We start from the raw sequence: 14,291 nt of genomic DNA on the forward strand, positions 1-14,291 counted from the left end.
TCACGTAAAGGAACACATATTCTTCTTACATATAAATTTTCCCTGAAAAACTTTTCTCATTGAATCCATAACTTTCTTGTTCCTCAGGCTGTAGATAATTGGGTTTAAGAAAGGAATTATGACAGTGTAAAATAGAGAGTCAACTGCATCTTGATCATCTGCTTGTGCAGACCCAGGGCGCACATACATGAAGAGAAGAGACCCATAGTATAAAGAGACAGATAGGATATGGGCTCCACAGGTGGAGAAGGCCTTCCTTATACTTTGTACAGACTTCTTTTTTAAGATTGTAAAGAGTACACATGTATAAGAGACAAGAACAATGATAATTGTGAACACCTGAATTGAGCCAGAGAAAATAAATATCATCAGAACATTAATGGAAGGATCAGTACAAGAAATTTTCAACAATGGCATGATGTCACAATAAAAGTGATGTATCATGTTAGAATTACAGAAGGTTAATCTGAATAAAAAACCTATATGAATTAAGGCATGACTAAGACCACCTACAAATGATGACACCAGCATTCTCAGGCATAGTCTGTTAGTCATAATCACTGGATAAAGTAACGGGTTGCATATGGCTACATAACGATCATATGCCATTGTAGCCAGCAGAAAACATTCTGTGGTTCCACTGACTCCAAAGGAAAAAAATTGTACCACACATTCATGGAGAGATATCATCTTGTCCTTGGTAATGATGTTGACCAGCATCTTGGGGGTCACTGTGGAGGATAACCAAGTATCCACAAATGCCAAGTTCGCAAGAAATAAATACATGGGGATGTGAAGGTGAGGGTCATTATAAATGAGAGTAATCAGACCGAGGTTCCCCATGATCGTGACAAGATACAGCATCAGGAAAAGCAGGAACAGTGGGATTTGCAAAGCTGGTGGATATGTCAGTCCTGTGAGAACAAACTCTGTCTGTTCTGTAGCATTCTTGGTTCCCATATCCCTAATGAATGGCCTCTGAAATAAAATGAAGTAAATGTGAAAAGACAGTTATTAAGAATTTAACAATTAAAATTTGGTGGGGATAATTTAAATAAAACCCTACACCAGCCTAAATGCCTTTATGTTATTTATTCTTACTAAAAACATGAAAGTATTATGGAAATTGTTATATTGAAAACATGCAGTTGTTGTATTTCAAAATATGTATAGTAATAGACGTATGTAGAAGAGAAGAAAGCCATTCTGAACATGAGCAAATGTATGGGGAAATTATTGAATGAGGCAGTGAAATCCTTTGTTTAGTTCATGGAAGTAGCATCAAAAGAAAATGTTAGAAGGGCCTGGATTTTTAAGTGAATTGAATTAGATGTGAAGGAACTTTAATTTTATTCTTCATGAAGTAGGAAAACTATGAAAATTTTAAGATGGGAATCACTACTTGCTTTTTTAAATAAATAATTGCTTGTAGAATAGAAGCTGGAGATTGAAGAACTTGGGGTCAGAAATACTAATCAAGAAGCTGGGACCATTGTCCGATGATTCCAAAACCAGATTACACATCATACTTTTCTGAGTGAGTTTGGTACAAAATACAGATTCTGAGGTATTACATAAATTGATTCAGAAGGTCATAAGTGGTATCTAGTAATATGTATTTTCTAAATGCTCCCCAGGTGATAAAAGTGCATGTGAGCTTCTTAGTCCATGTGTGACAGGACGTTAGGAGTTCTGAGGAAGGCAAAGAGATAGATCAAAATAAATCAGAATGTAGACCCCCTAGGACTTTATGACATCTTAGATGTGAAGGGTTGGTTCCTAAAGGTGAAACATTCACTTGGTGTCTTGCTGGAGTCCAGCTCCAGCGGCCAGGGAGTGCATGTCCTGAGAGGAGAGGGATGGCGTCGGTGAATGCACATGGAGACAGCCTCTTCTTTCAGGGTGCTGGACTGCTCAAAATTTATTGGCATAAGTGGTTGATTATATAGACAGTTTCTAACTACAGATTACATCATAGTGTTAAAAGTACATTAGTCAACTTTTAGATTTTGTTTTTCAATCACATGGTACAGCAGCAATACATCATGTTCTAAAATCTTCAACTTAACTAAATTTAGTGAGTACAATTCAAGGACAAACAGGCACAACATATCATGTGGGAAAGAGGAGACCCAGCACAAACCATCTCATGGCCAGCCAATTTTTACAAGCTGAAGAGGCCACAAACATAACAATTATTGTCTTCAGACTAGTGCCTATCTTCAAAGTGTCCTTGGCAGAGAGACAGTATGAGAAAATACAAATCAACTTAGCCAGCTATCACTAAAAGCTTCTAAAATCAAGGACAAAACTCATAGCTAGGTTTCTTTTGATCATGAAAAATATATGTCTAACTTCTATAAACCTCATTAAAATCCTAACTCTAAAGTTTACTGTATAACTAGTTAGTAGATAAACACTATGTTTTTAATTAAGTCGGAATTGAATAGGGGAAAGTCCTTTAGAAGGAAATTGTTATTATATTATTATTGTAATTTTGTTAAATCACAAACCACTACAGGAAAATAAGAATGGAAAATAAGAATAATAAATAAATAATCAGGAAAGTCTGAGGAAAACTGAATAATAAGTAAAGAAAAGAAAAGAGTAAGTCATCCATGGAACAATCCCCACTCAGCAACGCAAAATGGAAATTGTTTCCTGGAAAACTCAGTTCCCCGCTAATGTCAGTGGGCTGGCCTTATTGTCTTTTAGGGCATATCCTCAGAATTGCGCTGTGCAGGAAGGTATCCCCTTGTTTAGGAACCTGCCCTCAGAATTGCACCATTCAGACAGGCCCCTCATCCTGATTAGGAGCTGCCTTCAGAATTGCACTGTTCAGGCAAGCTCCCTTCCTCAGCTCCTTGTATCTTCTTGGCTCCCCGCAGTGTCTGGGTAGATGATCATGGAAAATGGAGATTGAAAACACAGATACAGCAGCCACTTTTTGCAAAGAACATCTTGTAAACATCAAAATGATATAAACTTAGCAATATGATTCTACAAATGCTTACTAGAAATAATGGCTTGGAAGTCACTGAAGTGTCTGAAAGCATAGTATGTATGACCTATCCAGTGGACAATGTGCATGAGGTTAAAAATAATGAAAATAAATGTGAGGGAGTTATATTAACTCAAAATATATACACTTCATTTTTTAGATGGATAACTTCTGCTATTCTTTTCTGCCACCTAATTCTTGGTGGTAGACATACACTGTCATTCGCTCTAGAACCAAAATTTTGAAAACTGAATTTTACTCCTCTTAAACCTATAGTGAGGGGACCAGATCTAGGGTTAGCCACTCAACCTTACCTACACTGGATTAGGAATATGAAGAGGGGAGAAAAAAGTCAAATGTGGACCAAAGAGATTTTGGTTCTAAGAGATTTTTGGTTGCAAGCAAGAAGTATCATGACACCAAAATGCATACTGTGCCCACAAAAGTAGCCTGATCAGTGTAAGCTGTAGGATTCAAGTTTAGCAGCAATGACAGCAACTCTTAATGAGCCAAATCTGGGACAGGATTTTGGTTGATGATGGTTTAAATAGTTTTTTGTATGTGTTTCAGTATATTTCTCCAAAGAATTTCTAAAACTCCTTTAGTATTAATTTTTTAGAGTGATTTCCATTCAGTTAATTTTTTGTCTCTTCTACCCAGAAAACTTCTACCCAGGATCACATGAAAGAAGGAAAGAAGGAAAGAAGGAAAGAAAGGGAGAAAGAGAGAGAGAGAGAGAGAGAAAGAGAGAAAGAGAGAAAGAAGAAAGAAAGAGAAAGGAAAAGAAAGAAGAAAGAAAGAAAGAAAGAAAGAAAGAAAAAAGAAAGAAAAGAAAGAAAGAAAGAGAAAGAAGAAAGACGAGGGACGGAGGGAGTGGAAAAGGAAGTGGAAGGAAAGGAAGGAAGGAGGGAAGGAAAGAAAGAGAAAAAAGAAAGGAGAAAAAAAATTTTATTTAAAAAAAAAAAAAAAAGAAGAAGAAAAGACCAGAGAAAAGGTACTGAGCAGAGAAGAGGGAGGGAATTGAAGGTCTCCGTGTTGGGAACTCAAAGAAAGGAAAATAATCTGAAAGACAAAGAGAATACCATGCTTAAAGCAAAACAAATGCTCTGACAGGGTAAGGAGTGAACAGAGATCACTACATGTAGGATTTAAGAGACTTTTAGTGGCTTCAGTAAGAGCAGCTGCCAATTTGTATTAGAGATGAGTCAGCGAATAGTGAAAAGTGAATGGGAAGCAAGTGGCACAGCAGGGTGGAGAATGAAACAGAGCATCTGAGATGTGGAGAACAGAGGTGAATTTCTTGTCTTGTGGAACAATGTCATGAAAGTTGTCAAAAGAGACGGGGGCAGGTGTTGATAGGAGAGAGGATAAGCAGTGAAATGGGAAATTGAGGGAGGAAGGGAGAAATCAAGAAGCAGGAAGAGGTGAAAGGACATTGATGGATACTTGCAGGAAAGAGAAGGCATTGAAGAGGAAGAGAGGAGGTACCAGAGAAATGGTTAGATGAAATAAGGAGAAACACTTAGAAGTAGGGCTCAAATATTCATCTTAACTCTGGTTTTCATTGGATCTGGCATTGCTGTGGCTGTGATGTTGGCCAGGCAGCTATAGCTCCAATTATACCCCTAGCCTGGGAACCTCCATATGCCACAAATGTGGCCCTAAAAAGACAAAAAGACAAAAAGAAAAAAAGGTTGTCAGCACTGGGAATCCTTTCTTTTTCTTTTATTCAAAATCCTAAATTTATTTTCACATGGAATTTATATATGAAGTGGAGACATTCATTTTAATTTTACTTAATAAATTTGTATTGTTATTAAATATACTACTACCACCGCCTCCTATCTCTGCTATTACTGTAATGAGAGCTGACTCTCCCTAGAAATCCTGCTGAATTTACTGGACAGATTTTGCCTTTCCAGCAGTTTGACAGCAGAAAATAATTGAGCCAAAGACTGCAACTGAATACAAGCAGTATAAATAAACAATGTCAATAATTGCATTGCTAAATTTAAATTTATTTGAAATGGGCTTCCTTTCATGCACTCCCAAAACTAAACAGTCAAATTTTTCAATTCAATATGTGAGTACTTACTAAGTCATAATGGTGAAAAGAGCACTGGAGAAACATTTTCTGATATTTTCCATATAGGTATTTTTTTCAATGACCTTATTGTCAGAAGTGGGTGAAAGGAGAGAGAGGGGAACTGTTTAAGTAAACTAACTTAAAATTTTATCATAGAATGTGAGTAACTCAATGAAATAAGGATTTCAAAGACAATTATCAGGAAGATTTCTAATGTAGGAAATATAATGATCTTATTTCTGTAAAGATTTTTAATTTGTTTGACATTCTAATTCACCAAAATGTATCCTATGGAGTCATTTTAATTATTCTAATGAGAGAATTATATATCATTAGAGAGTACAGTATAGTCTTAGAGCTATTTTTCTTATCCAGATTTCATTCACAATAATAAAATATTTAAATTATTCATTATTTTCCATTTTCAACTGGCTACTTTGATATCATATAAAACAAATCAAATTTTTTATACATTTGCTAGTATTTTACTATTACAATAATGAATACTATGGAATAATTCTCTCTTACCAATGTTTGTTAAGAAATTGTTGAGATCCTTTCAGTGTTCAGTGTACTGAAGTAGAAAATAGTACAATGGCACAGCAATGACAATAACACAAGTTACAGTATTTTCCACACTGACTCGTTTTGGAAGCTTTATTTTCCAAGCTCAGGAACATGTTTTTTATATGAATTTGCTTCGAATATAGTCATCCAGTTGTACAACTGTTTGTTTTTGCCAGGAGAGGGGAGAACTGAAATTCCCCTGATAATGCCTAAGGATTCCCTTTAGGACAAAACTAAGCTTTTCTACTGGGCATTATGCACCTGGACATATAGGAGGAATTCAGGTTATTCCATAAAGCAACAGACTCTGAAATTATAAACATCAAGTCCTTGTTGACAGGGCCAGTTTTAACAAGTGAAATTCCAGTCTTTCCACCACAGATGATATTTCTGACAGGTTGATGCAAACTCCAAATTTATCTATGAATTGTGATACTCTGAGTGCTTTGTTCAGATGGTCTGCCTTAGCTAATCATGCTTGATTTTCATGACGTCAAAGTTCTAAATTCTCCTCAGAATCCAGCCCCAAGAAGGTTGTCCTCCCCATGGAAACTGTAGCTCACATCGAGACTTACACCTAACTCTCCACTTTACACTGAAAACTGTTGAGGAATATTATTTGGTATTAATCAAGGGAAGGAACAAAGGAAAATACAAAAGGAAAGAACACAATAAGGTAGCCTAGATGAATGCTCCTCAGACTTCAGTTCCTGTGAATCTCCTGGTGATTTTCTTAAAATTTGCATTCTGTTTCACTAGGTCAGGGTGGGGCCTGAAGCTCTTCATTTCCAACAAGATGATGCCTCTGGACATTTGCCATCCCCAAGATCTTCCTTCATTTGCAAGCCAGCTTTAGTAAGAGCTAGATTATTACAGGAAAAACAACAACAACAAAACAAAAACATGGCAAGTACAGCTGGTGTGCAAAGAGAGAGGCAAAGTGGAGACAGAAGAGACAATGAAGGCTGACATGGGTTGGACCACAGAAAAGCTAGAGGCCAAATCAGGACTTTGTTCTTTGTCCCAACTTAAAGGAAAACTATTGAGGGATGTTAAACATAGTAGCCTCATGTTCCTTTTGACTTTAACTATCAACAGAGACTTTGCCATTGAACTTTCATTAAGAAATATAAATAATGACATTATTTGGGTCAAAATAGTATAATACAAAAATGGTAATGTTTTGTTTTGATTCTGAAAATAGGAAAATATTTAATCTGTATTTGGAACTATCTTGTCAGATGGGGAAAAGCAAAGGACATCAACTTTGGTACACTCATTAGTTCATTATCCTGTGTTCTTAGAAGTGTGCTAGTGAAAACTAAAAAAGGCATGCAAAAACTCTGTAGACCAAAGACAAGTCACTGAAACCTCAGCAGATGGGGGGTATATAGACTTATTTGTCTATTAGTAGCTTCAACATAACCCAAACCTGACATAAATTTACTGTCCCTGTCAGTTTTTTGTAATTATTTTTTAACTCATTTTCCTGCCTTGGATGAGTACAAAGGTCTGCATTGCTGCTTTCAGTCTTTTCAATTATAGTCATTTTAATAGGTGGATCATGTTGTCACATCATGATCTTCTTTTGCCTTTCCCCAGTATTATTATTTTGAGCATGGTTTTCTGTTATTTGACATATATTTTTTGAGAATATATATCTTTTCTTGTGAAATCTGTTCAAAGGTTTTGCCTATTGTTAATGGAGTTGTATAGTTTCTTGTTATAGACTTTTGAGAATTTTACATATATCCTAGATATACTGCTTTTATAGAAATATATGACTTGCAAATATTTTCTCTAGGTTCTTGATTTATTTCCCTGGCATAAGATATCACACTGGTTCACCATTCTGATTGGACCTAGTGAGCATGAAATAGCAACTCCTGTAGACTTATTGGCAGACATTTGCAGCAAGAAGGTGAAAAATGCTTCTATCAAAAATCCAGGGTCATTTAACTCAGTGACATTTCTAGGGGTTCACTAGTCTGGGTCATGGGGAGATATACCTTCTAAGGGGAAGGATAAGATTTTGCATCTTGGAGTTCCCGACATGGCTCAGTGGTTAACAAATCCAACTAGGAAAAATGAGGTTGCAGGTTCGATCCCTGGCCTCACCAAGTGGGTTGAGGATCCAGCATTGCCCTGAGCTGTGGTGAGGTTGCAGACGCAGCTTGGATCCCGCGTTGCTGTGGCTCTGGTGTAGGCCGGTGGCTACAGCTCCGATAAGACCACTAGCTTGGGAACCTCCATATGCCACAGGAATGGCCCTAGAAATGGCAAAAACGACAAAAAAAATAGATTTTGCATCTGGCATGTCTTACAACCAAAAAGAGACACAACACCTAGTGACCACCTGGTGATTTTAGAGCAACACCATCTGCCTCTGGGTGTGCTATTCCAACACATTTACCAAGTATCCAGAAAAGCTGCTAGGTTTAAGTGGGGCTCAAAATAGAAGAAGGATTTGCCAAAGATATGGGCTGCAGTGCAAGCAGTTCTGCCACTTGAGCCAGATGACCCAGCACAGAGAATGGTGTTCAGAGTGGTAGTGGCAATGAAGGATGCTGCTTGGAGCCTTGGGGATGTCTGTAGGTTAAAATCTGGACAGACTTAGGTTTGGAGCAAAGCCCTGGCACCCACTGCCAATAACTACTCCCTGTGTGAGAAACAACTATTGGACTGCTACTGGGCCTTATTAGGGACTGAATACTTAACCATAGCCCACGAGTGTCCTATGGGATCAGAGCTGCATTTCATGAACTAGGTATAAAATGGGCAGGACTGGGTTTTCCTTTATCAAGTGGAAGTGGTAAATTCACTCTCTGGTCTGAGCAAGCCTGCACTATGTTGTCTGTAATAAATAGATAGAGAAATATATATATATATATATATATATATATATATATATATATATTACCTGGACCTGATTTTCCAATGAATCTGTACCACATGCCAACACCTTTTGAGAGTGGACAACTGCAGCACTATCAACATTCTCTGTGACATCCATGTAGGACTGTCGTGATGGAATATCCTCATACTGGGCAAAACTTTGAGTGTTCTACCTAGAAGGAGAAGATTTATGATGATATAATGATCATGGGCTTTAGCCAGTGGTTTAGCTGGAGGGTAAGGGACTTTGAAGAATGATATTGGAAAATTATACCAAAGAAACCTGTGAAAGAAATATATGGATGGATCCTTCTAAATGCATAAACCCTTGATATTTTTGTCCCACATGAATATTCACTAAAGGGTGACTTCAGCAAAGAAAGACCTTAAAAATCAAATGGCTAGGATAACTCAGTCTCTGGACAACAATCAACATCATTCTTCAGGAACCCCTCTCCTCCTTAAATGGGCCTGTTAAAAATGGGCCATGATGGCAGAAATGGAAGTTATGCTTGGGCTCAGCAACATGGACTTCCATTCAGCATGGCCAGCTTTGCAAGACCATTTCTGAGTGCCCCATATGCCAGCACAGAAAGCAATACTAAGTTTCTAATAATGTACTAGTCTTGGGGTGATTATCCTGCTATCTTGTGACAGATTGATTACTTTGGACAATTTTCCATCCTGAAAGGATCAGTGTTTTGTTCTTATGAGAATAGACACTCTAGATACAGATTTTCCTCCCTTCCTTGTCATCAGTGCTTCTGCCAAAACACCTATCTGTGGACCTAGAGAATTTTCATCCACTGTCATGATATTTCATATGACATATTTTCATATTTCATATGACAGAAGCATTGCTTCTGATCAAGGAATTCACTTCATAGCAAATGAAGTGTGGTAATGATTCAATTTTTATGAAATTAGCTTATTTACTGTGTTCCCTAGAAATCCTGCAGCAGCTAGTTCAAGAGAATGGTTGAATAGACTTTTAGAACTTAGTTATAGCACTTCTTGGATGACAACACCATGAAAACTCAAGGTTCCTCAGAAAACTGTAATATTTTGAATCAGCATTCAATACATAGTATTGGAATCAAGGGTGGAAATAGAAGTGGCACCTCACCCTCTGGGCTTTCTTTGCTGTTCCACTGATCTCTATGTCTGTTTTCATGCCAGTACCATATGGTTTTGATTAGTGTAGCTTTGTACTATAGTCTGAAGTGAGGGCGTATGTTACCATAGCTTTGTTCATTCTTAAGGTTTTTTTAGGTATTTGAGGTCTTTTGTATTTCCATACAAATTTTTAAATTATTTGTTCTAGTTCTGTGAAAAGTGTCATTGCTATTTCATCAGAATTGTCTTGACTGTAGAAATTGCTTTGGATATTATGTTTAGTTTAACAATATTCATTCTCAGCCTGCCAGTTGATTGGGCCTGGCCCCAGAGTTCCCTAGGGCTGGTCCTGCTCACTAGTGGATGGAGCTGGGGCCTGGGCTCTCTGACTGCAGAGGCCTGGGGCTCTCCATATTTAGTGCCTGTGTGCTGGTGATGTGGGTCCAGGTCCTGAGCCCCCTGGTGAACATTCCTGTGTGATATTTTGTATGGAACTTTTTAGAATGGTGTCTTTATAGCCCAACCTCTGGATTGTCCAAAAGTGATCCTGGTGGCCTTCAGAGTCAAGCATTCTGGGAACTCATTTTCCTGATGTAAAATGCCCAGGGTGGGGAGCCTAGTGTGGAACTCACCCTTCACTCTTTGGAGAGAACCTCTGCAACTGTTATTATTCTCCCAGTTGTGGATCACTCACTGAGGAGCATGTGTCTTGTTGACTATACAACTGCTCGTTCCCCCTTCTGTCTTGTGGGGATTCCTTCTTTTTATCTTTAGTTGTAGAAGATCTATCCTGGTTGATTCTGGTCTTTCTCATTAATAGTTGTTCCCTAAAGAGTTTTAATGTTTGTGTATCCATGAGAGATCATGAGCTCACAGTCTTCCTGCTTTGCCACCTTGGCCCAGGGGTGCTGTTGTCTTCATTGAAGGTTTAATTAGCAGTTTAAGGAATTGTGTATGGGCACCAAGTTGGCCACAGGGAGACTGGAAATGCTTTAGTTTATGTGTCAAGTTGACATGGCCTAGGGATGCCTATATATCTGGTTAGACATTATTTTTATTTGTGTCTTTGAGGATGATTCTATAAAATATTAGTACTGAATTTGTGAACTAATTCAATGGCCATCATCTACCCCATTGTGGGCATGAGTGGAACAAAAAGGTAGAGGAGGACTGATTATTTGGAATTATGAATCTTATTTTGCTCTCAGTGCTCTTCATTCTCAGGTTTTCAGACATGAATAGATATCTTTACCATTAGCTCTCCTATTCTCAGGCTTTAATACTAACATCAGCTTCCCTGAGTCTCTGTCTTTCTGATACCAGATGATGGGACTTCTTAGCATCAGTAAATATGTGACACAGTTATCTTATAACAAATGTTCTTAGTTATAGATATATATGTAGATATGGATATAGATTTAGAAACATATTGATCTAGATTCTATATTGTGGGTGTGGGTGGGTGTGGATGTATATATATATATATAGTTTTTATTACTCTGGACAATCCTAATACCAAAACTCACTGTAGGTTTAGTGAATGTCTTTATTTTTTAAAAAAGATAGAAATATAATGGAATTGCTAGATGTTATCATTAAATAAGGCTGATTTAGAACCTTCTCAAACAAGATATCATCATATTGTCATAATATAAGGAATAACTCGCAAATGAAATTTCTTTGAAGGGGGGGAAGGCAAGATGGCAGAAGAGTAGGGGGACTTGCTCACCCTCTCCCAGAAACACCACAAAAAAAAAAAAAACCCACACTAAATGACTAACACAGAACAGCAACTAAATCCTGGCAGAAGAAATTAAACCTCCAATAACAGCAAGAATCTCATGACATAACTGGGTAAAAGGAGAGAAAAGAGGAGAGTGAGAGAAGGGGAATCGGGACCAGATCAGCACTCCTGAAAGGGAACTGGGAAGGAGAAAGGGAACCCACGCCTTGGAAAGTCACCTAATCGATGGAAAGATCAACCGAATCAGAGAGATCTCCAGACCCTGAGGAGAGCACAGCAGTGGGTCTGAGATCTGAAAAGCACAGTGAGAGCTGAACAGATCACCTGAACTATTGGCACAGTCACCAAAAACTGAGACGCTGGGGTGGGTGCTGGGCACCAAGACCTCGGCTCCAGAGGCTAGTCCCCAGGAGGGAGTGGGCTGGGGTTGGTAGTGCAGAGACTGCCTGGGGGACTAGGAAGCAGTGCATCACAGGTGGAGGGAGCAATACACTAAGGGCTGTGGAGTGGAAAGCCACAACAGAGGGAACTTGGGAGAAGAGCTGGACCCGCAGGTGAGACAAGCTGCCAGTGTTGGGGAGGAGAGAGCATGAGGGGCGGGCTGACATAGAATACTCCTTGCACCCCAGTAGTGGTCTTGTCCACCAGTCAGGAGAGAGTGGTGCTACCCAAGTGCATCCCTTCTCCCCTAATCCATGCGTGCCTGACCTGAGGCCACCTGCCATCCCAGAGGGCTGGCCTCACAACTCGCAGGAAGCTGACCACTTCAGGTACTTTACCTGGCCTGGCCTGGCCTGCCCGCCCTCTGGGGGGCTATACCCTGTGGAGTAGCGCCCAGCACTGCCAGCCCCCTGGAAGAGCTCTGCAGCCCGGAAACACCAGAGCAAGCTCTGCCCAGGCACGGGAAGTATGCCTCCATTGCAGGGCAGTACTGCCAGTTCTGGCTGCCCTGGGGAAGCACCTCTTTGTCTCTCAGAGACCCAGCTAGCTGCTCCTGCCCTCGGGAAGTTCTCTACTCCCACAGAGCAGCTGCCCAGCACCACCTTCCCCCTGGAAGAGCTCTGTGGCCCAGAAATGCCAGAGAAAGCTCTTCCCAGCCACAGGGGATCTGCCTCCACTACAGGATGGTCCTGCCAGTTCTGGCTGCCCTGGGGAAGGGCTCCCTTGTCTCTGAGTGCCCCACCAGCTACTCCCACCCTCAGGAGATGCTGTACTCCCACAGAGCAGCTACCCAGCCCCACCTGTCCCCTGGAAGAACGCTGCATCCCAGAAGCACTAGGGAAAAACCTGCCAGGCCTCAGGAAGTCTACCTCCACCACAGGGTGGTCTTGCCATTTCTGGCTGCCCTGGAGAAGTGCTCCTTGGTCTCCCAGTGGCCCGGCTAGCCGCTCCCACACTCAGGAAGCACTGCACTCCCACAGAACTGCCCAGAACTGCCCACCCCCTGGAAGTGCTCCATGGCCCAGAAACACCAGAGCAAGCTCTCCCTTGCCACATGAAGTCTACAATCATTGCGCTGTGGACCTGCCAGTCTTGCCCACCCTCAGGAAGTCCTCCTTGGCTTCAGAGTGATGCTTTTAGCCCTGCCCACCCTCAGGAAATGTCCTGCTGCCTCAAAGAAGACCAGCCAACACTGCCAGCCCTTAGGAAACACTCCACAGAAGTGCCAGGGCAAACCCTGCCCAGCCACAAGAAGTACACCTCCACCACAAAAAAAGAAAATAACAAGCAAGATGAAGAAGCTCAGAAACCATTCCCAGTTAAACCAACAGGAGAACTCACCTAAAGCAGTCAATATTGGAACAGACCTCTGCAGTCTGACAGACTGAATTTAAAAGGGAGATAGTGAAAATACTGAAGGAATGAAGAGCAGATATGAACAGTAATGCAGCCTCCCTCAGAAAGGAACTAGAAAATATAAGGAGGAATCAAGAAAAAACTACAAAATTCATTTGCAGAGATAAAAACTGAGCTAAAGCCAATAAAGACCAGAATGAATAATGCAGAGGAATGAATTAGTGATGTGGAAGATAGAATAATGGAAATCAGCCAAACAGGACAGCAGACAGAAAACCAAATAAAAAAAAACATAAAAGCAATATCAGAGACCTAGGGGATAATATAAAGCAGGCCAATCTATACATAATAGGAATTCCAGAAGGAGTAGAAAAAGATAAAGGGATGGAAAATATATTTGAAGAAATTATCATTGGAAACTTCTCAAGTCTAAAGGATACTGATATCAAGATACAGGAATCACAGAGGGCCCCAAACATGTTGAACCCAAATAGACCCACACCAAGACATATAATAATAAAAATGGCAAAAGTTAATGATAAAGAGAGGATCCTAAAGGCAGCAAGAGAAAAGCAAAGTGTCACTTATAAGAGAACCCCCAAAAGGCTATAAGTTGATTTCTTTACAGAAATTCCACAGGCAAGGAGGGAATGGCAAGGGATATTTAAAGCACTGAAAGGAAAAAATACCCAGCCTAGAATACTCTATCCAGCAAGAATATCATTTAAAATAGAAGGGGAAATAAAAGTATTTTCCAACAAACAAAAGCTAAATGAATACAGCAATTCAAAACCCATTCTAAAAAAATATTTAAAAGGCTTCTCTAAATCAAAAAAAAGAGAGAGAGAGAGAGAGGAAGAACTAGGATGGAGGAAACCACAATCAGAGAGCAGTCACTTCAATAGGTGAGCATACAGATCTAATCATGAACATGTTTAAAACAAAATAAAATTTTTAAGAAAAAAGACATTGAGATCACAAAATGTGGGCAAGGGAAGTAAGGAAATAAATAGATTCTTTTTTAATTTTCTTTCTTTTTAGTTTTAGTATGGTAATGAAGTGTTCACCTACAGGACTATCAGGCT

At 39.6% G+C, this 14,291-nt stretch overlaps 1 protein-coding gene across 1 annotated transcript; it reads right to left on the reverse strand.

Annotated features, from left to right (window-relative positions):
* Positions 1-960, reverse strand: LOC125111259 (olfactory receptor 5H8-like). The gene has a single exon (XM_047753168.1). It carries the CDS (start codon positions 958-960, stop codon positions 1-3), a length of 960 nt encoding a protein of 319 aa, XP_047609124.1.
* Positions 961-14,291: the final 13,331 nt, after the last annotated feature.

This window comes from Phacochoerus africanus, chromosome 1, assembly GCF_016906955.1.
Source record: "Phacochoerus africanus isolate WHEZ1 chromosome 1, ROS_Pafr_v1, whole genome shotgun sequence".
Taxonomy (NCBI): Eukaryota; Metazoa; Chordata; class Mammalia; order Artiodactyla; family Suidae; genus Phacochoerus; species Phacochoerus africanus.